The 27744-nt window shown below is 41.1% G+C and overlaps 1 protein-coding gene across 3 annotated transcripts in view; it reads right to left on the reverse strand.

The window, feature by feature from the left end:
• Positions 1-27744, reverse strand: part of bsna (bassoon presynaptic cytomatrix protein a) — a 196407-nt gene that overhangs the window by 74024 nt on the left and 94639 nt on the right. For all 3 annotated transcript variants that reach the window (XM_061736697.1, XM_061736699.1, XM_061736698.1), the window contains exons 3-7: positions 16181-16639; positions 7700-13060; positions 6158-6328; positions 5297-5553; positions 3536-4469 (exon numbers count right to left, since the gene is read on the reverse strand). In XM_061736697.1, coding sequence (XP_061592681.1) covers positions 3536-4469; positions 5297-5553; positions 6158-6328; positions 7700-13060; positions 16181-16639 — 7182 coding nt within the window. The remainder of the gene's footprint in view (positions 1-3535; positions 4470-5296; positions 5554-6157; positions 6329-7699; positions 13061-16180; positions 16640-27744) is intronic.

A 27744-nucleotide genomic window follows, 5' to 3' on the forward strand; every position in this document is an offset into this window, starting at 1 on the left:
GAAGTTTGGATAAAAAAACAAAACAAAACAAAGACCCAAAAGAATAAAAGTGTGCAGAGCATTGTTGATGAAGGAAGTGGAAAGGGTCAAAAAAGATTTGTCAAATCCAAATTAAAATGAGACGGGGTCAGGTATCATGGCATTGTAAGAAAGGAGGGATGTATATAAACAAGTAGTGAATTATGACAAGACAGTTGTCACAAACAACAAAAAAATAAAACAAGAGTGGTGGAAAAGGGGGTGAATGGAAGAGTAACAATGGATATAAAGAAGGCATATGTAATTGTGGAAGATTTATAATGATTTTCCAGGATATGGGAGGACAAAATATACAGTCAACAGATAACAGTAGGAGGAAGGGGAAGGGGTACAACTCAAAAAGGGAAACGGTCAGGAAACAAGGAAAGAATGCAACAAGGGACATATAAGGGAGACAAAGGAGACACATATAGACAAAGGGACGAGGACAACAGGAAACAAAAGTGAAGTTTGTGTTAGAAGACTTACAAGAGCATGAGAACTAATGGCAATTGTGATGCATAATCTGTGAATGTATTGGCCTGTAATTCAAACATAAACAGCAGACTGCTGTTGTACATCTTGCAGGAAAGATATTAGATGAGATTTAACTTGAAGTGTTTAAAGATTCATATACAGCACACTTTTTATATTCTACTAAGAACAGATCAATTAATAACCTTAAGGTTTGATATTTGTGGTTAGATTGTGGGCCTTAAGTCTGCTTCAAAAAGCTGCAAGCAGCGATGAACGGGCCCTCGCGCGTGCAATTTTCACCAATAAAGGTCAAGGACTCAAGACGAAGTCCGATGACACCACCCATGACTCTTTATGTCAACCCAGTCAAAAGTTATGGCAGAAAATAGGAACTATCATATATTGACCTACCAGAAGAAGGGGCGGGGCTAATTTGCACCAATTATGGTCAAGGACTCAAAACCAAGTCACCACCCACGACTCTCTTGGCGCTTTTACACTAGTACCTATTCAACGTGCCTCTACTCGCCACGCCCCCGTTTTGCGCTTTTACACTACAGGTGGAGGCGGGTGGAGGCGTGCCGCGTAGATACTTTTTCTGTATCTATTCTGCCGTGGTTCTAAGTGTGCTCAGTCGGCCCTGGATCTGATGTCATCACAATACACGTCACCGATTGGTCGGGGGCGGGCCGTCAGACGTTTGAATCAGGAAGCGGGAATCAACGCAAGAGCGACTCGCGGCTCTTCATTTTATTCAACTGGCAATGGCAGCGCAAAAGTCTGTTCCGTGATCCAACTCTGAGGTGCAGATGTTCATAAACCTGGTGGCTATCAAATACTATCAAATATCGACCAATCAGAAGAAGGGGCGGGGCTAATTTGCACCAATTATGGTAAAGGACTCAAAACCGAGTCCGATGACACCACCCATGAGTCTTTATGTCAAACATTTCAAAAGTTATGGCAGAAAGTAGGATCAAATATCAAATATCAAATAAAGTCTATATGCTGGAAAAAAGAGTATCTGAAAAATCTAATTATTTAGTTATCATGACTCATGGAAAACAAAAGGAAGTTTCCAAAAACTCTTTCAACATTTGATGAAATGTATAGTTTCTGGCAATTATTTAACATTAGTGAAAAATGTCAAAGTCAATTGAAGTTTCTATGTCATCATTTCAAATATATTGTTCATTTTGATCAATATTTTATTCATTATTCATTAATCCCTGATGAGGAATAATTTCTCAGGGCTCCACCACGGGGTAAAATGTGAGTGGTAGTCAGAGGAGTCAAACATATAAAACCTTTAGCATATAAATCTAGATGTACCCAAACCAGATTTATATTTGTGGTGCAGGTATATATATAGCTACCGTCAGTTGGAGGTCATTAACTATGCCCAACAGTCTTGGGGAGCCAATCAAATCCGTGTATGCTTGTAGCGAGGGTCTCTGGGTGGGGTTAACGCAATGAAGACAGCAGTGACATAATCTAGATGTAAACAGTCTAGATGGCTGCACCTGAGCTTTGGCATCGAAAGTTAAAGATTCTAACCTTTTCTTAAAATTTAACAGAAGGGAATCAAGTCATTCCTCTGGTAGATGTTTTGCGGTTTTGCTGGCAGGCTGCAGCAAACGTTTTATTTACTCTTCTGCACAACAAACTCTCCCATTGATTCATTTTCATTGCACTGAATATGGTCACCTTGCTCATTGCTCTGATTGGTCGTAGCACTGACCAACTCTGTGCAAAAGCAGTTTGATAAGCAACCGTTGGGGCTACCCCTTGGATCAGGAGATCGTGGATTGTTTTCAGACCCTTAATCTTTCTACACATGGGTCTGATTTATTAGGCCACCTCACCTTACAAATGAGAGACAAAGCTATTGTACTTGACTTTTTATTTTCTGTCTTAACCTGTAATACCATCATCGACCAGTAGGTGATAGTGCAAAAACATCTCTTGCTCCATGTGATTTCTGTTTTGCCTTGAAATACTCAGTAGTCAGTAGATGGATGTGCTGGTAGTTCGTCAGAAAATAATTTCTCAATTTAATATGTAGCCCTAATTACAAGCAAGTGAAGAGACCAGTTTCTAGGGACTAAGCTCCTCTCATCCTAGATTCCTCTCATGTCATAATGTGTCAAATTAGTTAGTGAAGAGTCTGGACTGCATCTTTGCAACTCTTCGACTATGAAACTGTGTTTTAATATAAGTAAATTTTTAAAAAGCTTTGGCCAGTTTTTGATTTTTGGTCTTGTTCCATCTGTGATAATAATATACTATGGTCGGCAGAAGATGAGATATTCAGTGTTCATAATTTTACCCTGAGGAACATTTTTCTCAAATTGTTTCACGATATGCATATGCAGTTTTATCTTATTGTATCGACTTATTTTTTTTGCGAACCTCTTCTCATATTGACTTCTGAAATGTTTTTCTTTTCTTTTAAGAATCATATTACTCACCTTTTGCAGATTAATGTAATTAGCTGCGAGCTATTCTTTAAGGGGAAATTTTCTTGGAACCACTAACCTTTTGTTGTCCATGTCCCGACTTTTCTAATAAATCCCAGCTCACATTTTTCACAAAATTCTGAATATAAAATAGGTGAATAAGATTTAATCTTTTAAACAATGTCCTAACCTTTCTTTTTGATGATGGTTGTAAATTAGGCCTCAAAGAAAGATGCTTTCATTAAATCACGTTTTGATGATCTTTAACCACTAACACACTTATGTCCAAATATGGTCAAATTTCTGGCTTTAGAAAAACGTACATCACAGTGGCTCAATGATTTTTAAAGACATAAAATGGAAATTCACAAATCAGAATATGATGTTGCAAATGGTTTCTCCCTTCACTCACAACCAGTCTATGGTTTTACACCAAGGACAAAAGGGAGCTTAAATTTTCCATCAGAAGTTCAGTACTTTTATGTATCATAGATGTTCCTAAAAGTTGATTTCTCATCTGCATTCTGCAAGTTTCATTTTTACTCCAATGTAACTTGAGGACATAGTTTCAGTGACTTTACCTGGCTCTGTAGGGCTTGTTGTTGATACAGAGAGAGTCTAGCCTTGGTATGCTCATCTGTGGTGGGACTGAGGGGCTTGGGGTCTGACATGGACCTTTGGGTGCTCTTCATTGGTCGGGGCAAAGACGGGTGTCGCTGGGGGGACTCAGCTGTGTAGGACTTCTGCTGAGGCGTGACGTGAGCCTTGTTCAGTCTCTCGTTTGACAAAGAGGCCTCAAGCAGGCGGTGAGGGGACACCGGGGAGACCGGGGAGTGGAGGACTTGTGGAGATTTTGGAGTCGTCTGCTGCTGTCTGATGATACTGGAGACGGATTCGTTGTGGAGGTGGTTGTGAGGTTGATAGTTGATGTCAAGTGGATCAGGACGGCGTCTCTCAAACTTGACTGCATTTGCTGTGATATGCTGCTGCTGGCGCTGCTGGCTCAGAAGGTCACCAGAACCTGATTGCTGCGTTCCGGTGCTGGTAGAAGAATATGGACTGATTGTGGTCGGTACACTGAGCTGAGGAGCTACAACACCCTGTGACTGTGCTTCCGGGTCGGTCTGACATGCAAGAGATTGTCCTTTTTGTGTTCGCTCTGGTCCAGAAATGTAATGCACGATCTCTACTTTGTTAGGGTCTGGCACTGTCACGTGGATCGCTGGGGAGACTCTTCCTAGGTGCTCGGCTTCTGTCTGGCAAGACATTTCCCTGATGGTCTGGCTGCCGACACTGGAGGAAACCATCTTGGGTGCATCAGTTTTGGTGTCAGTAGCCATGTTGGCTGTCGCCGCAACGCTGCTTCCTGCTGCACTGGCCTCAGCGTGTCGGGAGAAACGGGATCGCCTTCGGCGGACCGGATGCTCGGTTTCAGCCTTGTCTTCATCGTCATCCGTCTGCATGGAGCAGTCAACACTGCGACCACGCCTTCTTGTGCGGTGACGCATCATGTACCTGGTAATGGATGGGGCGATAAAATGAAGTTTTAGGTACATGCCGCTAACACATTAACCATGCAAAAATAAATAAAACTGAAGGTACACAATCAATTATGGCCTTGAAGATGGAGTCCTAAAGAATAAAGATCAGTTTGGGTGTGCACATATACATGACTAATACAATCCTGTTTAGAGTTTGTAATTTATATCGGCTCTTAGACATTCAATTTAAATTTTTATGATTGAATGAATATTTCACATAAAACACTCTGCATTCTGCATATTTCCAAAGAAGTCCATTTTAATCTACACGCACGCACGCACGCACGCACGCACGCACGCACGCACGCACGCACGCACGCACGCACGCACGCACGCACGCACGCACACACACACACACACACACAAACTGAATATGGTTCATATCAGGCATTGAGCCTTAGGTGGGGCCAGTGTCAAATCATTACTCCATTAACTCCAGAACTTTGATTTGGCAAATTTGTCTTTACTGTAATGAGTAAATAGACATCAACTGGCCAACTGACTTTTTTTTTGTTTGAGCTTATGAAATTGAACCAAGTTCACTTGAAGTGGCTGTAAATCCTAGATTATAAATATTGTAGTGAAACCTCTTTAATTAGATCTGAAAGTCTACTCTTCGATCACAATTATTGTGATTAAAATCATCAAAAACTCTGTCACTGTCCAAATACTTCTGAATCTAACTGTATGAGTGCATAGAGAAACACTCTAACATGCTTTTTAGAACCTAGAAAAAGTTGAGAAAAAAAAGGAGGCTCCAAATATCAACCTTTAAACACATACAGAGACATGTATTGATACCTTTCCTCGCCATCTTCTTCGTCAGTCTGCACACAGCTATCCACAATCCTACGGGGGGAGCCGTAGAACACCACGCCATCTCCGTCCATGGTGTCTCTGCTCAGTCTGCTCATGGAGCTATGCTTCCTCATGCTACTCCTAGTCTCCATTTGCTCCTCCTGAGTCCTCAGACACATCTCTGAGGAAGAGTTGGGGAGGGAACGAGAGCTCATTTGAGAGTCTAGGTACGGGTGCAGGGGCTCTCCATTTACATCCATCTGTAGGAAAGAAAAAAGACATTGTTTTAAAGGATGTTAGGAATTTAAAATATTATCCCTCACGGATGAATTAATGGACCTGTTTAATTACTTTTCATGTATCAAACACATTTTAGCACAATATTATTTTCAGAAAAGAATACAGACTGGTGAGACAAAAACCAGAGAGATAATAAAAAGTATTGACTGCCAAAGTATCACCGAAAAAAATCGGTTAAAAGTAAAAGAAGGACAGGAATTTCAATAATTTTAAAGTATGCATTTCAATTTCATTTTAGGAAATATTTTCTTAATATTAGGAAGCATTGTCTAACTGGCTTGGTCTCAACGTTGGTCAAAACCAACGATACTGTGGACTCCCAGTCGTCTTTTGGGACAACTGTGCTTCATTTTATGGTAATACGTCATACATTTACAGAAATCATAAATGAAAAGACCAAAAAGAAGTACATTTTAGACCATGCTGTAGAAGCACCATAACCTCCACACCAATAGAGGGATCCACTGAGCTAAAAATTGAAATACTTCCTTTATGCTGATTCAAAAAAAAAAAAAAAAACGCTATCTTAACCATCTATCTTATCCTGATTCTTTGCACACTTACCTGCATGCTCTGAGATTTAGCTGCTGTTTTCTGCCTTTTCTGCTCTTCCAGCTGCTGCTGGAGCTGCTGCTGTAATGACTGGATCTGGTCTAGCTGAGCCTTCTGCTGGGCCAGCTGTTCTCGCTGGAGCACGAGTTGTTTCTCACGTTCTTGCTGCTGTTGATGTAATACCTAAAAGCACACATAGACAAGACACGACAAAGATGTTTGGGAGAACAACAGAGACGATTGAGGTGAGAAGTTATAATACCACGAACAAAAATATGAAAAAAATAACAGGATGAGATTTTAAAAAATGGACAGGAAAAAGAGAAAGGAGAGGGTTATGTTAAAACGGATTGATTTAAAAAAAATGCTGACAAGATTGCAGGATTCTTCGAACTGGAAGTGTTATGATCTTCTTGTGTTAATGGATTAGATTTAAAAATGGTTAGAAAAAAACAATTACATTTTGCAGAAAATATATAAATAAATAGAAAAGCAACTGAACAGAAGTGTAGCATGTGCAGGTAACTGCTGTTACCAGTCGTATGATGCTCACAAGAAATTATATGAAGCATTTTCTTAGTAGCTAAAATGCCAGGCTGGTGCAAAGGGGGGTTAGGGTTTTTTGTCTTCCTTGGATGTTATGAGATGCATATTAAACATTCAGGGTTTTGCTCATTCTCATTAAATAAGGCTTCCACACCTGTTTAACAGAGTTAACTTGAAAGATTTTCAAGTGCTTGTTCTATTAAAAAAAAGAAGAGAATTGTTACGTTAGCCCTTCGGTTAACTGTTAAATCATCTTCACAAATCCATTAGGGACTAATGGTAACAAAATTTCCAAATGTGCACTGGCAATTGATGATTACACGTCTACAGCATTTTAATGAACATTTTTGGGGGGGATTATGAGGTCTAACAGTAAACAAATGAAAAATGAAAATGCTTTTCATTTTTTTCCATAATAAGCAAGACCATCAAATCAAACATCAGATAACATTAGAGCATCATCATTCCTAACACACACATACTACAGGCATGTTCATGCACACACATACAGTATTATGAAATATGGTAAACAACACTGCATGCAAACCATAAAACTGTAATTTCTAAACTTGCATAGAGGCAAACATTTCTTTAAACGAAATCAAGGTATGAGTCATTACAAGAGACATATTTCTCTGTTGTAACAAAGGTCAAACAGGAACTTCTATGCATATTTAAATGCATTACTAGCCAAAAAGAAAAAGGACATCTGTCAATTAACTGTTTATATTGACAGGAAACATGCTTTGAAATACATGCATGTACAAAAATTGGTTACGTATTTGATTATTACAGGGAAATGCATCTTAGAGAACAAACCAAAATACTGGAAAACTGATGACAAGAACATTAAAGTATATCGCAAGTTACTAGCTCAACAAAATACACCACAAATATCACCATATCAAAAAAAATCAAATAAACACTGAAAAAGCATAACCACAAAACACCATAAAACAAGACACCAACTATTACACTCTCCATCAGACCTTTTGTTTGGCCCTCTACCTGTTCCTTGATGGTCTGCAGGTCCTGTAACTCCCTCTGTACCAGAATCTGCTCCTTCTCCCTGTGCAGCTTTAGTTCTATCCTTTCTCGCTCCAGCTCCTCCTGTACACGCAGTTGCCGAAATTTTTCTAGCTCCACACGCTCCCTCTCCATTTGTAGGAGCTGCTCCTGCTGTCGGTGCAACCTGTCTGCCTCGGTTTCACCCTCCTTGTGTATGGCACCTGGTGGAGGAAAGGGAGGAAGACCACCTGGAATGGGTAAGCCACTGGCGGGGAGAGCGGGCCCTGCTGCCAGTTGGGTATTGCCATGGGTAGGTGTGGGACCTGAGGGTGGGTATGCATATGCTGCGCCTTGTGGCTGTTGAGCAGCTGTATTCTCTAGCTGTTGTTGTTGTTGGCTGTTAAGGTGAGCTTGGGACAGGTTTATTGGCTGCTGCTGTGGCTCAGATGGTATGACCACTATACCTTGTACTGATGTGACCTCTGTTGATGAGGGCGTCATCGCAACACCTTTGCCAAGGTAAACTGGTTCATCTTGGACTGTTGAGCTAGCAGTCGTCATATACATGGACACAATGGGTCCGAATGGTGCTGAGGTTGATACAACAGCAGAGGTAGTGGCTGTGGTTGAGGTTGTTTGAAGAAGACCTGGTGCAGGGTACCTGACTGGAACTTGTCCACTCAAGGGCATTCTTGGGCTAATAGGGAGTCTGGTAAGACTGGAGAGGGGTACTGGTGTCATATTGGGAGAGGGGTATTGCCTGTAGACTCCCCTCAAAAGTGGTCGAAGTACAGAGGCAGGCTGAGTTGTGATGGGAAGTGTTGAAGCAATAGGGGTCTGAATGGTGGAGTAAATCATCCCATCAGAAGACCTAATAGCAGCAGGGTACATGGCTCGTAGACTTGCCTGTCTGGCATTGATAAGGTTGGCTAGTGCTTGACTGTGAGAGATTGGCTTTCCATCTGGTCCGATAAGAAGGCCTTGTCTCATCCCAAGACTTGCTACAAGTCTGGAGGCCCCTGTAATAGTATTTCTTCCTAAACTGCTGAACTGCATCAAGTCAGGGTTGCTTCCATACCGATCCATGGAATTAAGAGCAGCACACATCCGACTGATCTCCCTTGCAGTGGTTGCACTGTACTGAGCCAAGTTAGCTTCTTGGAAGCCAGCAATGTCGCGAGCAGAATAGCCATAATCTGAGCTTATATTTGACAAGGAATTATACCTTCTTATTGGCAGTGTTTGGGAAGCAACGTCTCCTCCATGCCGTAAATCTGTATAGGAACCATACTGCATGCCAATATATCCTCCATAACTCTGTTTCATTGCAGTTAAATCCATGGCAAGTTCACCTGAGGACTGGAGATGTTGTTCCAGTTTGGAATGATAGGACTGTAGCCCAGCATCAGCAAGGTTTGTATCAGACATTGAGGGCTGGAGTCGACCAGGAAAAGGCAAGGTGTAGTCTTTGCGTGTATCCATTGGATATTCATGGAACCTTCCAGGTTGACTTTCTTGTTCCGACTCATAGGTGATAGGTGGGGCAGATGGTGGCCTTATGCCTTCTTTCTCAGATATACCGACACAGCTTCCACTAAATGGAAGTCTGTAGACAACATCACAGCAAGCTGGTTGGTTGTCGGGTTTAATTTGGCCTCCTGCCAGGTCCAAAGCATCTTGCCCTTCTTCTACCTTCACTAGCTGAGTTATTGCCCTTGTGTGCTCGAGCCCTCCATCCATCTGAACTACCATACTATGTGGTAATTTTCCTCCTAACACCAAACCTGGAGGACTGGGCTTTCCTTTCAGCTCAATGGGGCCAGTGCCGTACAGCTCAGGGTTAATGACTGTTGTTACAGCACTGACCACTGCTGGTGCACTGCTAGTCTGGCTGACCAGCAAGTCCTTTTTGACTAAGGGTGAGATTTGGCTAGGAAGGTTATACCTGGAGAGAACAGTTGTCTGTTGTTGGTGTTGCATGTGATGGTGTTGCTGTAACTGCTGCTCAAGAATTTCTTGTTGTTTCTGAAGCTTCTCTTGTTGTTTTTGCAGTTCTCTCTGTTGGATACTAAGATCTTCCAGTTTTGCATCGATTTTGGGTATTGTTGGATCAACTGGAGGAGAAGTAGGTGGTTTGTTCTGGGAAAGACACACTGCTGAGCCCATGCCCTGACCAAGATCCAGTCGGTTTTGATGGGGATCCCCATACACCGTTGGCTGCTTGGACTGTGTCATAAACATAGAAGCAGCCACAGTGACACTAACAGTGGTTGGTGTGGTGATCTCCTGGGTGTTTAAATTCATAATCAGCGGCTGTACAATTGTTGAGTGTCTGGTACCATCTGCTCCGCCATGGTATTTTCTACTTTCTGTGGCTAAGGAAGTAAGATCCATTCCCTGGTCAGTCATGATAATAGGAGCTGGTTTGGTGACTGTTCTTAGATCTACAACACTTCCACCTTGGATCATATGACCCTGTTCTACCCTGGAGGTGCCTGGGACTGTTGATATTCTACAGAGGGAGATATTATCCATTGACATGGACCCTCTGGTGTATATGCTGGCTGTGGTGACCATACTTGTTCCAACATTTACCTTCTCTACTCTTTGTACTTGATAGAAACTGCGTGTAGGAGAGTATTGGTACGGTGGTGTGTCTGGAGGGCTGCCACATGGGGAGTAACTGTCAAAAGTTGATTGGCGGCTAAATCGAGTAGGTGAAGACAGAGGAGAAGTAGCAGTGTTCACTGTCATTGGTCTAGCTGGGCTTGGAGGTGGAGAATATGGAGCGTCCTGGGAAGATTGCTGTCGATACAGTCGTGGAGAAACTGATCGATGTGATGTTTGGGTTCCCTGAGCTGTTACTGGAGATGTAGGCCCAGATCCAGACTCCATCCGCAATGCTGAGCTAAAGGTCTGTGTAGAGAACTCAGCTGTAGCTCTTCTGGAAGAACAACGGGTAGGACTCTGTGGCGGTGGGGATGGAGAGAGAGGAGGACTGGTGCTTCTGTAATAGGTAGTATATTTAGGAGAACGTGGTTCAATAATCCTCTCAGTCGAGGATGTTGAGCTGTCTCGCACTTGGACACTTCTGGTTTCCCCAACCCTTCTTGTAAGCACCTCTCTTTGACTGTAAGCTTGGGTAATCTCTGCAATCTTACTGCATACACTTGAAACTGTAGAGGTGGATGTCGAAGGACTTCCTGTGTGCCTGCGAGATCCATCAGACTGAGTAGATGTTATAGTGTTGCTTGAGCTAGTTTGTGAAACTGTTACTGTGTCCCTGGCATAAACTCCATAAGCTGCAATAGTGGTAGAAGCCACTATTGGTGTTATCCCATTTTTTCCTGCTTGACTTTTAATCTTATCTTTGTGCCCATCCTTTGCAATGAAGTGCTGGCTTACTCTAACATCAGGTATCCGCCCCCCAGTCTCAGCAAAAGAGACAGGAGCTGAACTCTGGGTGGGGCTGGTCCCTGGGGTTAAGAGGGCATTGCTCTGCTCCAGCAATTTAGCAAAGGCTGAGCCTGTGTCTAAGAGCTGCTTTTCTGGGTAAGAGCTCTCAATCTCAATCTCTACTTGTTCATCTGTGGCCTGCTGCATCTTGGTGATGTTCTGAGATGTTTGTCTGATTTCCTCATAAATATCAGTTTCTTTCTCTGCTGCCTCATTGTCATATCCTTGATCTTGTTCATAATCATACTCATCATCATAATTTTGTCCATTGATGTCCTCTTCGTAGTATTGCCCATGTCTTGCATGTTGTGGTTGTTGTTGCTGTGGTTTCTGTTGTTTTTGAAGCATCTCTGCCTTCCTCATCATCTCCTCATAAACCTCTTCAGCACTCTTTAGAGGTTTGGAAGTTGAAGATGGGGCAGTGGTAGTGGTCGTTGTAGAGGATTTCTCTACAGCTGAGTATAAAGACATAAAGGTAGGCAGGTTGTACTCACTGCCTGACTTGTAAAGTTTAGACTCATATCCCTCCGCTTCGGAATCCAGGCTTTGAGGGGAATATTCAGAAGCAGAGGAACGATGAAGCTCTTCCATTTCCGCTGCTTGTCTTAGTTCTTCAGTAGGTGAGGCATCTTCAATTGGTGAGAGATTACTAGGTGGTGTCTTGGACCTTTCTCTGCGCCTCTGTGCTCGTAACTCCTCCTTATCTCTTTTAGTCTTTCGTGCTGTGCTTCTTATTCTCTGCTGTTCCACCTCTCTCATTTTCTCCTGCTCTCTTAAAAGTTCTTCTTCTTCTCTTAGTTCATCCTCTTCTGATGAGTCTTCAATGGTGGGAAGCAGAGGGCCGTGAGAGCGATGGCGTGCTTTCCTCTGCTGCTTGGCCTCTTCCAATCTTTGCCTCCTGCTGGGACTGCTATCACTGTCTTCTTCCATTGATGAGATGGATGTAGGAGACTGTCCTGAGCCATATGAGGATGAAGTCGGTGGCAAAGTTGAAGAATAGTCACCTCTAGAACGCTCCTCAGGAGATCCTGTCAGACTCTCCATCTCCAGCTCTGGTTCCCCAACAAGGCTCAAGTCATTGTCATTGCTCAGGTCCATATCTCGGCTGTAGCTATTTGTGTTGTTGAGTTCAATGGTTTTGAAGCGCCTCAGTCCTCCCTGTGATGCCATCACATCTTCTTCACCCTCTTCCAATGAGCCTTTATAGACATCAGTAGAACTCTTGGTTTCCTCCTCAAAACTGCTTGAGTGGTGTTGAAGACGTCTCTTCTCTTTCCCTGATTCGGATATGATGTGCTTATGATGACTTTTCTTCGGTTTCTGGTAGCCATATCCTTCATCCTCCTCATCCTCATCTTCCTCCATCTCTTCCTCTTCATTTTCTTCATCAGCACTCATCTCCATTATCTGCCTTCTCATGAATTCTTCATCAGTCATTTCGGTGGGCTCAGGCTCCTTTTCCTTCTTTTTCTTGTCCTTCTTTTCTTCTTTCCCTTCCTTCCTTTTATCCTCCCAGTCGTCATCATCTTTCTCCTCCTCTAGTATATCTTCTAATTCCTCATCAGAGTCATAGGCATCTGGTGGGATGGAAAGAGAACGTGGGCGTGGCTTCCCCCTGTCATCCAAGTCTCTGTCTCTGTGTTTCCTTCCTCTTCGATCTGGTTTCTCTTCAGACAGACTTTTCTCCAGCAGTGGCCTCATGGAACTCTCTAGCTTGGTGATTTCAGAGGGGCTTGGTGGGGAGCCCCGTCCAATGACTCCTCTCTCGCTTAGCTTCATCTCCTCCTCTTGGATTAGGCCTGTAATTTCACTGTGGGAGCTGGAGATGCCATCAGAGGAGTAGCCGGTGTCACTAAGGCTCTGAGGGCTACGTGACAAGTCATGGGTGCTGTTGTTTTTTGTGTCCTATAAAAGAAGAAGAAAGAAAAAAAATTGCAGTAAATTTTGAGGAGCTAGTATTCGGAGGAGCTGTTATTTGATTTAATACATAATTTATTCAAAGGGTTTCAGCTTCAATATCTATAAAGAAATATAAGTATAAAAATAACGATAAATCTGAAGCAGAAATATGTTTATAACAAATGATGTACGTCTAAAAAATATATTTAAAAACTCAGGTAAGATAATTGAGGCCTACCTCAAAAAACATCTTTCAATGACACAGCTAGTCTAGTCTGTTAGCTACTGAATCCTTACGTCTTGGCATATGAGCTGTTTTTCACCAAAAGTCACAGCAAAAGTCAAACATTTTCAACACACTTGAGACCAATTCCAGAGGGGGGTTGACAAAAGGCAGAGTTAAAGGCATCTGTTGGATATTAGGATTTCCATTGACATGAATAGACTTCCAGTTAACTCACATACTGTATAAACACACAACAATGTTGAGGCGTAAGTGTTTATGTCGATCGTTCAAGGTTATGTTTTGAATCATCAGATTTAAATAAGGCATTGTAGAAATACAGTATGTCACAAGTCATATCAACAAGGAAACAATGTTGTTGCAGTGTAAATTACTGAGGAAACTATATTAGAAAAAAACACATAAAAAACTATTGAAGAGTAGGAAGTGTAGCAGACAAAAGAGATTTGGTTGAAACTTCCACAGCTCATCATGAATGCATTGGAGTTTTGACTTTGCAGCCTGGCCACCGTGTGCTGATGATGTCACATGCAGCATCGGCAGGTAACACAGGTGAAGTCTCTCAATCCAGGGCGTAGAGGGTAACTTGCAGCCAACAGTTAAACATCGAGGATGCAGAGGTACTCCTTCACATTATCATGTCCAGGATGTTAGAATGGAATATGTCACTGTGTTATGTTACATGTGCGTCATGATTTGTGGGTATGTGTGGTTAGTGCCCAAATGTTGGATGTTTGCCCTTCAAATTTCACAAAACTGAACAAACCCTCAGCCTCTTGAACAAAATCCTGAATATGCATTGTGGTCACAATTTACAATGGTTCAGGCTTAGATGTCTGGTAATAATTTCAATGGCGCTGACCTGGTGAATCATCTCACACTGACTACACAACTTTAGAGATTGCATTTTCCAAGTGGATCCCCAAAGGAGTTTAGTCTGCATAGCACGTAATTGACATGAGACCTTAAGTGGTTTAACACATTTGTGACCTAACAATTTTCACTCATACTGGAACAGTAGGTGAAGGCATAAGTTCTCTTCTTCCCTCCTCTTTCTCTTTCACTCGCTGTCTCCCCTCAAGCTATAGTATGATTGTCTTACTTCCATAACAGCGAGCACTTCAGAAAAGAGTAATTAGTTTCTCTTACAATTCTGAGAAATATCATAACATGGCACCAATTAAAATAAAAGTTTGACTCAGCTGTAATCATATAGAGTGGCTGTGAATCAAGAAGTAAGATTTAAATGACACAAAAGTCAAGAAAAACCTGAATAAGTAAAAGTTAGAGAGAATAAGTTTAGCTTTTTTAACTGACTAGTCATCAAGTTTGAATGCAATTGCACTTCAGAATTCATAACAGCAAAAACAAGCAGGAAGAAATATATTGAAAAGAGCCAAGTCCAAACCACACAAAAAGTAATTTCTTTCAGCTTTTCTCTTCCTGGCATTGCTACAGCAGATCATTTTGCTACATATCTTGATTTGGCAAAGCTTTATTTGTCGGAGACCTGTCCAGACAAAATCCCATCTATCCAGAGTTGATCTTGTGCACAATAAGAACACTGACCCGTGGTTGGACGCCTCAGTGGTTGGGGTTCAGTGTCCTGCACAGAGAAACTTCAGCTAACTTCATCGGATGGGACTGGGGGTCAATCGGGAAATCTTCTTGTTGGAGGGCAATCAAGTCTACCCATGGTGACCCCAAAAATTAAGGCTGTAAAGGCTGGGTCCTATGTGTCATAGAGACGCCAAATCACTTTCCATTGACTATTCTAGTCAATTAATCTGGATCCAGCACAAGTTTCCTATGGTGCCCAACCACAACTAAGCTGTGTCAATTTACACATGGCAGACTGAGCTGGCAGGAAGTCTGACGGAAGAACAGCAGCAGGAATCTGGTCTATGTTCTGGTCTTTGCTCTGACTCATACATCGCCATTACGTTAAGCTGTGGAAACTGTGGATACACAATTAATTCTCGTGAAACGCTCTTGGTGGGACCTGGGGTTGCACTGAAGACTGAGTAAAACCACAACAAAACTTCCATCTTTGTCACAAAAGTATAAGATTGATTTGGTGACACATCTATTGTCTGTAGTCAGAAACTCTGTGATCTGTCCAAAAGTGTTTTATGAACGGATCACTTCAGTTGAGAAGGCAGTGATTTAGAAACCTCAAAGTTCCAGCTCCTCCTTTTGTCTTAACCTACATCTAGACATCTCAGCCACTATACACTTGGATTTGTAAATCACATTTTTCAACCTTGCATTCTTGCTACTTATCCAATTCTTAAAGAATTGCAACCAATAGCAATGGATGTTTGTGACACAGCTGTACCTGCTGCCCCAGATCACTTGGCATAAATAATGACAGCTAAATCTATGAATTATTTGATTAGAGTGAGTGAAGAAGATTAAATTAACTACACAACTGTGGCTGCAGCTCCTGTGCCAACAACAGATTGCTTTGGTGGGATGAATAATTTAGAATTTCCCACCGCTGTACCGTTTTGGGTTTCTCCATAGAAGAAACTGGCAGACTTAACATGATGTCAAACTGAATCAAAGAAATGAAATGAGATGGCACATCAGTCTGTTTCTCAACTAAGTCTTCATGTTAGGTCGATGGCTGGAAGTAAACCACTGTCAACATTTCTCAAGCTGAAAACAAGGAGGGGGTTTTCATGAAGCACGTGAAGCTTGATGGAAAAGCTATATGACCACGAAGATGATTGACACTGAAACACACCCATCTTGATCTGCCCCCAAACATCTTGGTTCAAGTTTTTTCTTGTTTGTATTTTTTAAGCTTTATCATACAGAGCTGTACATGGGACTATGGCAATCTTTATTTCAAGAAAAGAAAAAATCTTTCTACTTACATCATAGTGTCTAGACTTCTTTATTTCCTTTATCGGTGTAATCTGCTCTCCTTTCTTGTGGTACGGTTTGGTGTCTTTGGCAGTTTGCTTTTCAGGTTCTGTCTTGCTCCACTCCTCTGCAGATTTCAGCTGTTTCTGGCTGTCGGTGGTTGGTACCGGAGCCATAGCTGGCGTTGAAGTCTTGGTGTCAGTCGGCTGTTTGGCAGCAGTCGGTGCAAAAGGTCCGCCAACACCTGTCCCCGCCTGTGGCTTTTGTGCCTGGGCCTGGGCTGGCTTGGGCCCCTGCTGGGGGCTGGCTTTGTGGAGAGGGCTTTGCTGACTGGTTGGCGTCTGGTGACGAGGTGAACCCATTGCTTGGTGTTTGGGGGACGGATGAGGAACAGGAAGTGGAGGTTCGTCAAGGCCGCCTCCAGACATCAGCCGCTGGGTCTGGCAGTTGAGACATAACCACTCTTTTTTCTGAAGCAGAAAAAAGAAGAAAAGACAAAATGTGTCGATATGACATGATTAACACTTGTATAAATGAAGAATCAGTCAGTCAACCAATAAATATGAATCAAAGCACAAGTGAAACCATGTTTATTTCAGTTAGAAGCTAATGCTTTGAAAATGTTTCATAGTATCAGCACCAATTCAGAAGGAAATGAAATCAAAACATGGTACGTATCACATTATGTTAACAGAGTGAAGCACAGAGTTGTGAAGTTACGGGTGAATATCCGTTCAACAGCACTATATGCATGAGCAGTATTGATTGAAATAATTAAAATATGTAATCATGAAATAATAACTTGAAACAAGTAATTAATTTATAAATCAGCAATGACTTTGTTAAAGGTTAAGTTCAAGTGTTGAAATGTTAAGCAAAGGAGTGTGGCATGAGCTGAATCCTGAGGAAAATCAAGTACGAAGATTAAAATATCTAAGTTCTAATGGAAAAGTACCAAAGGTGCTCGACAGAAAATAGGTGACAAAATGAGATTACAGCAAGTAAAGAGAAAAGGTTGAGCTAGAGCTAAAAGCTCTACCAAACCAGCTAAAAACCTTGCAAAAAATGGTTAGTTCTGAGCTTGCGTCACATTATCCAAAGCCCCACAGTTTGGAGATTATAAGAACCTGGATATGCTTGAGTTTTCTTGCTGGGTCTTGATGGGAAAGAGGCCTTTGTACTGAGTTAAATCTTAAAGAGACCCTTAGTGGCATTAAGTAGGTCCCTAAATTAGAAACCCGGGACCCAACGAGGTCAAGTGAATGAGAAGAGCGTTAACAACCATGGCCGGTAATTTGACCAAACTACATGGTGCCATTTAGTGGGGTGCATTACTAGAGTAGACGTTAATGTGTAGGCGGTTAGTAGCCAGGTGTATCTTGCCACCACTGGCTTAAACAAGTAAAACTTTTAATGTCAGACTCTTTAGAAGCTGCTACTCAGACCCTGTAAACAGAGAGCTGGACCAGACTACTCACACGGGAGTGACTGGGGATCTGACAGTAGTAAAACATCAAAACACAACAATGTGCAGCTCCCAGATATGAGTTTGCATGTCAGCATATTTAACCCCAACCACTCAACACAAAGATGATGTGATGCCATTCAGTACATCTGATGACTTAACACCTATTTATATATATACAATTTAATACGAATCCTCACTGGTCACTTTACTGGGTACACATTGTTCTATTTCTTGTTAGGGTAAATATCTTATTAGGCAATCACATGGCAGCAGCTCATGAAGACACGATCAAAGCAACCTGCTGAAATGTTTAATGAGCATCAGGATGGAAAACAAAGGTGATGTAAGTGACTTTGAATTTGGAGTGGTCGTTGGTGTTAGTAAGACATACTGTATGGCTGAACATTTCAGAATATGCTCATTGATTGGGATGTTTACGCACAACCATCTCTGGGGTTAACAAAGAATTGTCCACAAAAGTGAGCTGCAACCTTTTGAGGTAAAAATGGAAGAGATCATAGGAGAGTTGTCTGTGAGGGGCCCTACACTGCAAAAACTAATTTCTATGTAAGTTAAATAAAAACGTGTTTCAAGAAAATCAACAAACTATTTTGCTAGTTTTAACAATTTTAGTCAAGAAAATCATTCTTACTTCATAGGCAACAATATTTTTGCTTTAAGTAAGACAGTTTTGACTAGTTTTAGGCAAATTAGGCTTGTTTTTGCAGTGTACTGACTGTTTGAGACTGCACAGAGAGTGATCTTCTGCTGCTGAAGCCAATCTGTTTTTAGGTTCAGGCCATTTTGTATTCAGAAATGATCTTCTGTATATTGGTTGGGTTTATTTTAGAAACGGCCGTGTTTCTATTGTTTATTCAGCTATTATTCTCCTACATCAACATGGCCAGACAGTCTGACATCCAACGCTATGTCACATTCAGAGTCACTTAAATCATTTCTCTTTCCAATTTTTAGGCTTGTTTTTCATTCTGGCTAGTCGTGACCATGCCTACATCCCTATATGCATTTAGTGGCTGTCTGAGTAAATATTTGCATCAATGAGCAGCTAATATTCTTAAATCTAGTCAAATATGTCTTATTAAGAGCATAAATATCTCAGCCAATGGAGTAAAAAAGATTTCTTGACTAGAACCCTTAAAACCAGCAAAATAGTCTGAAAACAGTCTAATTTTTTCTTGAAACAAGGTTTTTTAACTTTCCAAGAAATTCGTTTTTGCAGTGTGGATTTCACTCTGTAGCTGCTCCTTAACACATTGTCGTACCGTGGAAACTTCCAAACAGAGCTGTCAGATCTGTAACTAAGCTGACACAAGTTACATTTCTCAAATCTTGCACATCCAATTTTCATCACATCAGCTCCACCAGCATGTCTTTACACAATGAAAGTCTGAGTGACAAAAAAAAGCCTGTGATGTTCACACAAGCCTAGACACATGTATGATATATAAAACCTAGCTTTCTATGTGTTCACCCTTTGTTAGAACTGCACAGAAACAACAGCATGAAACATTTGAGAGAAACTCACAACTTATTTGTAAAGAACATATTTGACTTTCAAATGACTTCATAACTTTCCTCTGCTCGTTAATTATAAATACAAACAGGCACTTCCTGAACAATCAGTTCAAGGAGAAGACCCTGAGGAGGGATGACTAAGCAAGAGAACCGACAGGCTCGGTGGAAGAGCAGAAGAAGAAAACCATTGTCAATAAATCACAGTTAAACATCTTGGGAGGTTCACTGTGATGTTTGGCTTTTAGCTTCACTTTTACATTTGAAAGGGTGGAGTTGGGGATTGAACCATCACACTTTTACTTGAAGAACTAGCATTACACCTCCTGAGAAACAGCCTCCAAAACCCTGGATGAGCCAGATGCCGGTCTCAAACAGGTTAAATCCATATTCAGATTATAGATATTAGAAAAGTGGTCTATGATGCCCTTTTTCAACAATTTAAACACTTTCTTTAGATATTAATAAAATTTCACGCTATTGTCAAAATACCAGATCTCCACTATACGTGTAACATTGGGGTCAATGGACACTGAATTAGTTTTGTAACCAGCCCTCAGTGGTCAGTCAAGGAGCTGCAATCCCTTTTGGGTCGGACTCTTTTAAAAGTGATATAACAATTTTGAACTAGTTTGATGGAGATAAAGATGGGAAGAACGATAGTTCCACCCTGCTCAGGGTCTGTGATGCCCCAGTACCTTGCAGATCAAAACACTAAAAAGCATGAAATCTTTCCAGACCTCCGTAGACGCAAGTGAAGCGAAACAGGCATTTAATGTCAGTGAGTTTCTAAATCGATACTTGTTTAGGAAACACGAATATATGCTGTCAAACACAGACTTTTTGTCCAATTCTGTCGCCTTCAAAGAACTGATAAAAAGACAAAGCCCCAAAAATTCTAACTGAGCTCAAATAACCTCCAAGCACGTAACATCAAAGGGTAGATGAGAGCACTGACAAAGGCTCGTAGATCAGCCAATCTGGTAAAATCACAGGTGAAGAGCAACACTAAACAGAAAGCAAAGAAAAAGGCCATTTGAAAAGTACAGAGTATATTACGTGAGGCTGACCGGGACATGTGGCAAAACGTTTCCACATAAAAGAAATAAAAAATGAAAACTTAGAGCAGCTGAAAATGTGAAAGAGATTTTAAAGAATAAAATTGCTGCCCAGGCAACAAAACAATGAGCTGAAAGCAATTAAGAAAGCTTAAAAACACATTTATGCTTTTCTATAAAGCTGTTAGCAAAGTAAATCTGTTCATTCCCTGCCTGTAATTACATAGAAGAAACACCACAGTTCAATGTAAATTGTGTGGCGATGTCGAGGAGGACTTCAAGAAAAAAAAACACGGAATTACTTTAATCATACATTTATTTAGAGCTCTGCATTAATATAGCAACATTCTAAGGATTTAATCCACTTCCCTTTGCTTCTCTCCTGTATCTCATCATGACCATCACCTTTTGTTTATTCTCATTCTAACCAGGACAATTACTGTCATTCAGGACTGGAGAGCGACTGTATCACCACGGTGATGAATAATTGATAGATGTATCACTCTCCCTTCAACACTTATCCTCCACCTGGGCTGTTTTCCACCTGTTATGTTTACTGTAACTCCTCTCCCGCCTGCTCAGTCTGTCTTTAATGGCTCCCCACTTGAGCCTCTTTTATCTCGCTTCCTCTCTGTCCTTTCCAGGATCCTTTTGAGAGGTTTATGTCTGATTAGCTATCGTCCACCCACTCCACCTCTTTTAAAGGTTCAGAGTGAATCTCTTTTCAGGTGAGGACGAGATATTAATACCTAATAATACAGGAAGGGCTTGCTTCTTTAAAAGAAAACATCATTGGTCAGCATGAGCAAGTCTTTACGATGAATGAGCAATTTAATGACTAAAATCATGGAGGAAATAGGAAGCTGAACAGGTACCGTGGTTCAGTGTGACCATTTATCACTCAGATATATGAAAAATCACAGCAAACCAAACCACCCAGACCTTAGCGCTTAAAATAAAACAAAGCCAGTGATAAGGAACATGATATGCTTCATTGAAAGCTCAGATTATTTAAAGACTCCTGTATGGAAAGCTTGTTATTATCAGTGTCTTTTGTCTTCATAATTTCATTAAATAATAATTTTGTGATATTAAAGGAGCATGAGGCAGGATTTATGAAAAAAATGCGTATACGTTTTAAGTTTTCTAGTAATAATGTCAGATGAAGCGTTCCAAACCAAAAAGAATTAGCCCTCTAGCGTATCTCTCCCTTGCCTTGAACAGGCTGTGTGCTGCAAAATGTGCTGCAATTCTGGCCCTGAATTTCCCGCGCTGTCCTGCGGATGTGACGTCAAATGACGCTGCATGAGCGTTCTCGACGGCGCTCGGCTTGGATACAGGAAAAAGACGAGCGCGGTGGATCCAAACTTCTGTTTGGGTAGACATGGATTCTTCCACAGCCGGCAAACGACCCAGCGCCACTCAAAGCCCACTAAAAAGTGCTACCAAGAAGAAAACAAAGCCTTTATCATAGACAAGTCGCGAGTCGAAAAGAAATTACGAGCAAAAACGGGCAGGCACACGAGTAAACATTGGATACGCGTTTGAGTCATGGAGGCAGCTTGAACTTGAATTGGGACTGAACACAGATGCTGACATGGCTCATTTCCTACTGACCAGGTAAGATAACATTGTAAGTCATATTTAGAGCTTGATTTGAAAATCACATGAGATTACCAACGAGTCGGAGTGGCCTAACGTGCTAAGTAGCGTTAGCCGCAAAGAAGCTTCGCTGTTGGCTGCAGTAACCCCGACAGTCGTCGTGGCGCTAATGAGTCTCATTTCTTATTCTTGCCTCATGCTCCTTTAAGTCTCCAATAACAATTAAGGAAGCCTAGTTTATTTGAATAATAGGACTGTTATTTGTCTTCATATCCATCCATCCATCCATCCATCCATCCATCCATCCATCCATCCATCCATCCATCCATCCATCCATCCATCCATCCATCCATCCATCCATCCATCCATCCATCCATCCATCCATCCATCCATCCTCCACTTATTCTTTGGGTTGGTGAGGGCAGCAGCCTCAGAGAGACCCAGACCTTCTAGGGAGATACTGAGGTGTTCCCAGGCCTGCAAAAAGATATAACTGCTTCGGTGTGTCCTTGGTCTTCTTCAAATCCTCCTTCCAGTTGGACATGCCTGAAACATCTTCCCAGGGAGACGTCCAGAAGGCCTTGTAACCAGATGCCAAACCATCTTAAATGGCTCCTCTCCATGTGGAAGAGCAACGATTTTAGCCCCAGTCCCTACAGAATGTGTCCTTCTCACTTCTCACTTTATGTCTAAGGTAGAGTCCGATCACCATATGCAGGACAAGCACTTCAGTCAGTTTCATTCTTTTAGTCTCCTCTCCACAATTCCTGTCCATATGGAGGTATAGGAACATTAACTGACCAACCAACAGAAGACTCTGCCTTTTGGCTCAGCTCCATCTTGACCATAACAAACCAGTGCAGACGCCTGATTCAAATGTCTGGATCACCATCAGCTGGTCATCAAGGTCTACATAAGTCTGTCATTGGTCCCTTCATTTGAGCCAGGTGTGTCTAAAGACCAAAGCCATCTAAAGATCAGTTGGACAAGCTCCTGACAAGATCCTGGCAGTATTGAAGAACTGGTCCAGTATTCCACGACCAGCGTCGAACTCCTGGATCTGAGGTTTGGCAAGTGACCGGACTCTCTTTTGCAACACTCCTGCATAGACCCTAGCAGGGTCACTAATGAGTACGATTCCCCTCTTCTTTGCTTTCAAAACACTTAAAACTACACATTTTGATGAGTATTGTCCACGAAAATGATTTGAGATTATCTTTAAATGTAAAAAGCTCCATAAATGTCTTGAAAATGTAACCTTATAATGTAGAATTTCAGTGTAGTTGAGGTTTATTTCATGTTTTAAATGTTTCTAATCCAAGTTTTAAATGTTTTTAAAACACTTTGTACAATAGAAATGAGTGTAGGTAAAAAAAATCAAAAAACAAAACCTAAGCCCGCTGAATCACCACACGGTACACTTAAATCGTGGAATCACATTTTTGACTGTTACATGAAAAATCACATGTGCTTGTTTGTGTGTCTGAGGATGTGGGGTTGTGTCTGTTTTTATTTTTCTTGTCAATAACACTAACACTAAAATGTTCCATCATTGTTTACTGTCGTTGCTTAGCCCAGTCTCACAAGAAACAGTGGAAAAAGCAGAAGTTTCTTTTTCTCTTCACACAGCAGAATCACAATAAAGAAACAGGGAGTTTTGACAGCAACATCTGATTTTTAAAGTTGTTTTTTATAAGTATTCATACATTTTTAAGCCAAGCTATGTTGTTGTAGACCTCAACATAACATTGGATTTATTTCATCATGCCTAAACCTAACTGACCTCATCTAAAGGCAGAGTTGAAAAATTAAAATCTTTAAAGAATACAGGGTTACATTGGCCTTTGACTCTGTTCTCAGGGATGATAGTTTGTAAGGTAGCATCACCTTACTGTATATTCCTTTCTATCGCCTTATAAATGTTTTTGAAAAATTGTGTGTTGTCCTGGTTGCAATGTCACCTAACGTTGATATCCTGGCGAGGGAAGCATGAGTTATCTGATACTGTCAAGGCAGAAATTATATCCAGAAGATACCGTATATGAATCACAAATTGAGATGTAAATGAAGCTAATTTCACTGTCAGTCTTATATCAGAAAGTGAAAGGCTACGTTACGATGGTTACGTTTCATCTCTTGAGGAATCTGAATTGCTGCATACATTAATAATGGTGATTGTTCAAAGGTATGACCCTCCATGTTAAAATTACAGCATTTTTCTCTTATCAAACAAAGCTTGATCATATGTGCTTCCTATTTCGGTCAGCGTGCATAAATCACACCAATCAAAAACCTTTTCCCATTTCTGGTTTGTTGTGAGTTTCTCAGATTTCCTCTCCGTCTCACTTTTCACACATTTGCATCTGCAGTTTGTCTCAGTTCTCATTTCACCACACGATAGCTAAATTCCTATTTTGCCCTCCCTCTCGTTTCCCTGCCTGTCACCCTCTCCTCTCCCTCCAACAGAGCGAGAGCTATTTTTACCCAGAATGCCATTGTTCTGCTTGAGCAAATACTTCCCCGGCGCAGGCAGCCGCTTTAGGCGGCACTCTGCCACAGCGCACGTACACTCTAGCAAGCAAGAAGCACGCATGTATACACATGGCCTGCATTAATGCAAAATGGAGGAGGCCTCGGTAGCTGCAGGCTTACCAGAAAGAAAAAGGGATGACGAGCAGGAGGACAAAAAAGATAGAGACAGGCAGAGAGGAGCTCATTGGGCAAAAAAAAAAAAAAGTAAAAAGGGGGACGTGAGTGACACCACATGTGCATTTCAGTGGGGGCCACATATAGAGTGATTCTAGTCAGCGGCTGGTGATGGGGCCCCCTGCTGAGACTTGCTGAGCAGAGATGAGACAGACAAAATAGGAAAGATCCACCGAAAGAGTAGGCAGCCAGCAGAAACATGACCGGCAGCTGCTCCAGATATTTTATAAGATTCCCATTTTCTTCTTTTATTGCTCAGGGGATGGAAGGACGTGTTTTAGGCGAAATTGAGACCGTTCAGTGTGGGTTTTGCATGTTCCCCCCTGCGCCTTTGTGATCTTTTTTTCCTGTCTTCCTCCTCCAATCCAAAAACATGTGCGTTGGCTGTCTGTCCTGCGATGGTTTGGACTAAATATATGAATCTTAACTAAGGGATATGTCCAGTACTGGAGTTGAGGGGGGATGAGGGGGGATGGCATCCCCCCTGAAATAAAAACGGTCAAAATCATCCCCCCTTTCCATCCCTTATGTCATTTCATCAATTAATGTGGTTTTACTGCTATTTCAACATTTAGAGTCATCACCAGAAAAATAAGACCAGAAAAATAACTTATTTGACAATTTTCACCTGTTTCAAGTAAATTTTCACTTGAAATAAGTAGGAAAAATCTGCCAATGGGACAAGATTTATCTTCTCATTACAAGCAATAAAATCTTGTTCCACATGCAGATTTTTCTACTTATTTTAAGTGAAAATCTACTTGAAACAGGAGAATATTGTTGTTGTTTTTCAGTGATGAGTCTTGTTTTAAGTGTAATGAGATTTCTTTACTAAAATGAGACATTTTAACTAAAATTAGACAAATATTCTTGTTAAGATTTTGAGTTTTTTGCAGTGATACATTTTACTTATCATGTGAAGGACAGATGCATATTAATAAGTTCAGAAAACTGGGAAAAAGTGAACTTTGTCCCAGGTCTCCCTCCTCAGTTCGCTGATCAGTGCATGAATGTAATAATCACATGTGAAGAGGGAGCGAGGCTGCAGCTCCCTCTTTCCAGTTCCGTTTGATTTGGCCATTTCATTTTGCACTTTCATAACTGATCTGAGAGTTCGTTGCAGAAAGCCCCACCACCAAATCCAGAATTCATTCTGGTACCCCAAGTGGCCAGTGAATGACTGCTCTTCAGCTACATTTCAGCTTGATATTTCATTTTAAGCGAAGTAAGCCATGTGTTTCCTGTCAACAAGCCTTAGCTTCGTTGTCAGGAAACACAGAGCGTTGTCATCTGAGCCAATTAGGGTTAAGACAAGTTGCGACAGCTGACTGAACTTGTCGTTTTGCTTGTGCAGCAACTATAGTACGGGATGACTGCAGAACAAGGGGCTGAATCCCAGCCTCAAGGTTGTAAGTCAGATTAATTGCAGTTCCTCGACAGAGCACCGGGGACTGGTCAAAATGCGACTTAATCTCCATTGACTTCCATGTTAAAACGTTAGAGCAGAAATGAACATATTTACAGCCTGGTTCAAAAAAATGGTTTCGGGCTCCAAAGGTGGATTTGCATAAGAACTGCAGCATGTTGATATCTAGTAGATAGATATCTAGTAGACGTGGGCTCATGTTTACCATAAGGGCTCAGCATTTTAACGATTTTAATGATAATGTTTTATTAATAATCAAAGAGGGACGTCCAGTCACTCTCTTAAAATCACGACCTAAGTCATATTTTTCTGAAGCTTTTCAGATAACGGAAGAAACTAAACCAAATATTTGGTTCAGGTGGTTTTGCTTTTTCTGAAAAACTGATGACGCGGTAAAACCAAAGCTGGTCGGACGAAGGCTGTATTTCAGTGATTCGGCAACAAATGTCTTGTAAAAAGGACATTTTGAGATTGAGATTGAGCAAGTGTTTCCTTAAACAAGCTCTTTATGAATGTGAATTTTTTGTTGCCAAATTTACTTAAAAAGGTGTGAAGATGAAAATTCAGATCTGTGTAGAGAAAAATTCAATTTGAAAACCTCTAATAGTTCAAATCTTTTTGTGAAAGGTGTGTGTGTGTGTGTGTGTGTGTGTGTGTGTGTGTGTGTGTGTGTGTGTGTGTGTGTGTGTGTGTGTGTGTGTGTGTGTGTGTGTGTGTGTGTGTGTGTGTGTGTGTCTGTGTGTGTTTGTGTGCCTATGTGTACTTTAGTCTCCCATCGCATAATCACAGGCAGTATAATCCTAAATAAATAAAGGACAAGAAAAAAATATGAAAAGAATGTATAATGTATACACATTATATCTTATTTGATATCTTATTTGAACAAATGGTTCATTCCTTCTGCGGTCCATCCCTGAGAACTGACTCATGAATCTTTCTACCTGCTCTTTGCTGGTTTAGCATAATTTCTGTCCCTGTACGTGAGCAGACCCATTTTTACACAACAACAAAATGCAGACTGCACAGAAACCCACAAACTATTTTCAGAACTGTAATCAATTTTTTGTTGTGCCAGAAGACAAGAAAAACCCAAACGTATATTTTTACAACTAAAATCACTTAAAGATATTGATACAGGCCAGGGCATTAAATCACATAGACAAGTAATATCACGTCAATGTCACCCTATCTGCCATCCAAATGTATTGTTGTTATTGTGCATAGTTCACTAATTTGCAGGAAACATTAGATTTATAGTAATTAATAGAATCTTCAGGCATGTCAACTGCTTCATCTTTTGCTATTACTTTATTTGTATTATGCTAATTTGTATTTATTCTATAGTGTTGCATTTTTATAGGCAAACATTTTACTTTTTAATCCATTTCATTTAAACATTTTCCAAATGACAATGTAAAATAGCTGAAAACCTTTTGACTGTTGAAAAAGAGCTGCTGTCATGTCATGAGTTGTTGGCAGTTCACCAAAGAAACAGTTCCCTCTGTGCTCATCCACAGAATTACTTGTCATGGTGTTGAAAGGCCCAAAGAAACATTTATAAACAAACTGGAACTGCGCGGATGATCGTTGAATTACAAATCAGCTGTCTGTGTTCATATTTCAGGTTTTCTGTTGCCATGGCAGCAAGGTGAAATGAGCTACAGTGAAACATGCTTAAAATAAGAAATCAGATAAATTCAGAATCAAACCAGAGAGGTTAAAATGTTTTGTTCTAGCATCAATCTGTAATGAAATGTGCTCATACATGCCTGTTAATGATGT

Source organism: Cololabis saira, chromosome 12 (assembly GCF_033807715.1).
Source record: "Cololabis saira isolate AMF1-May2022 chromosome 12, fColSai1.1, whole genome shotgun sequence".
Classification (NCBI taxonomy): Eukaryota; Metazoa; Chordata; class Actinopteri; order Beloniformes; family Belonidae; genus Cololabis; species Cololabis saira.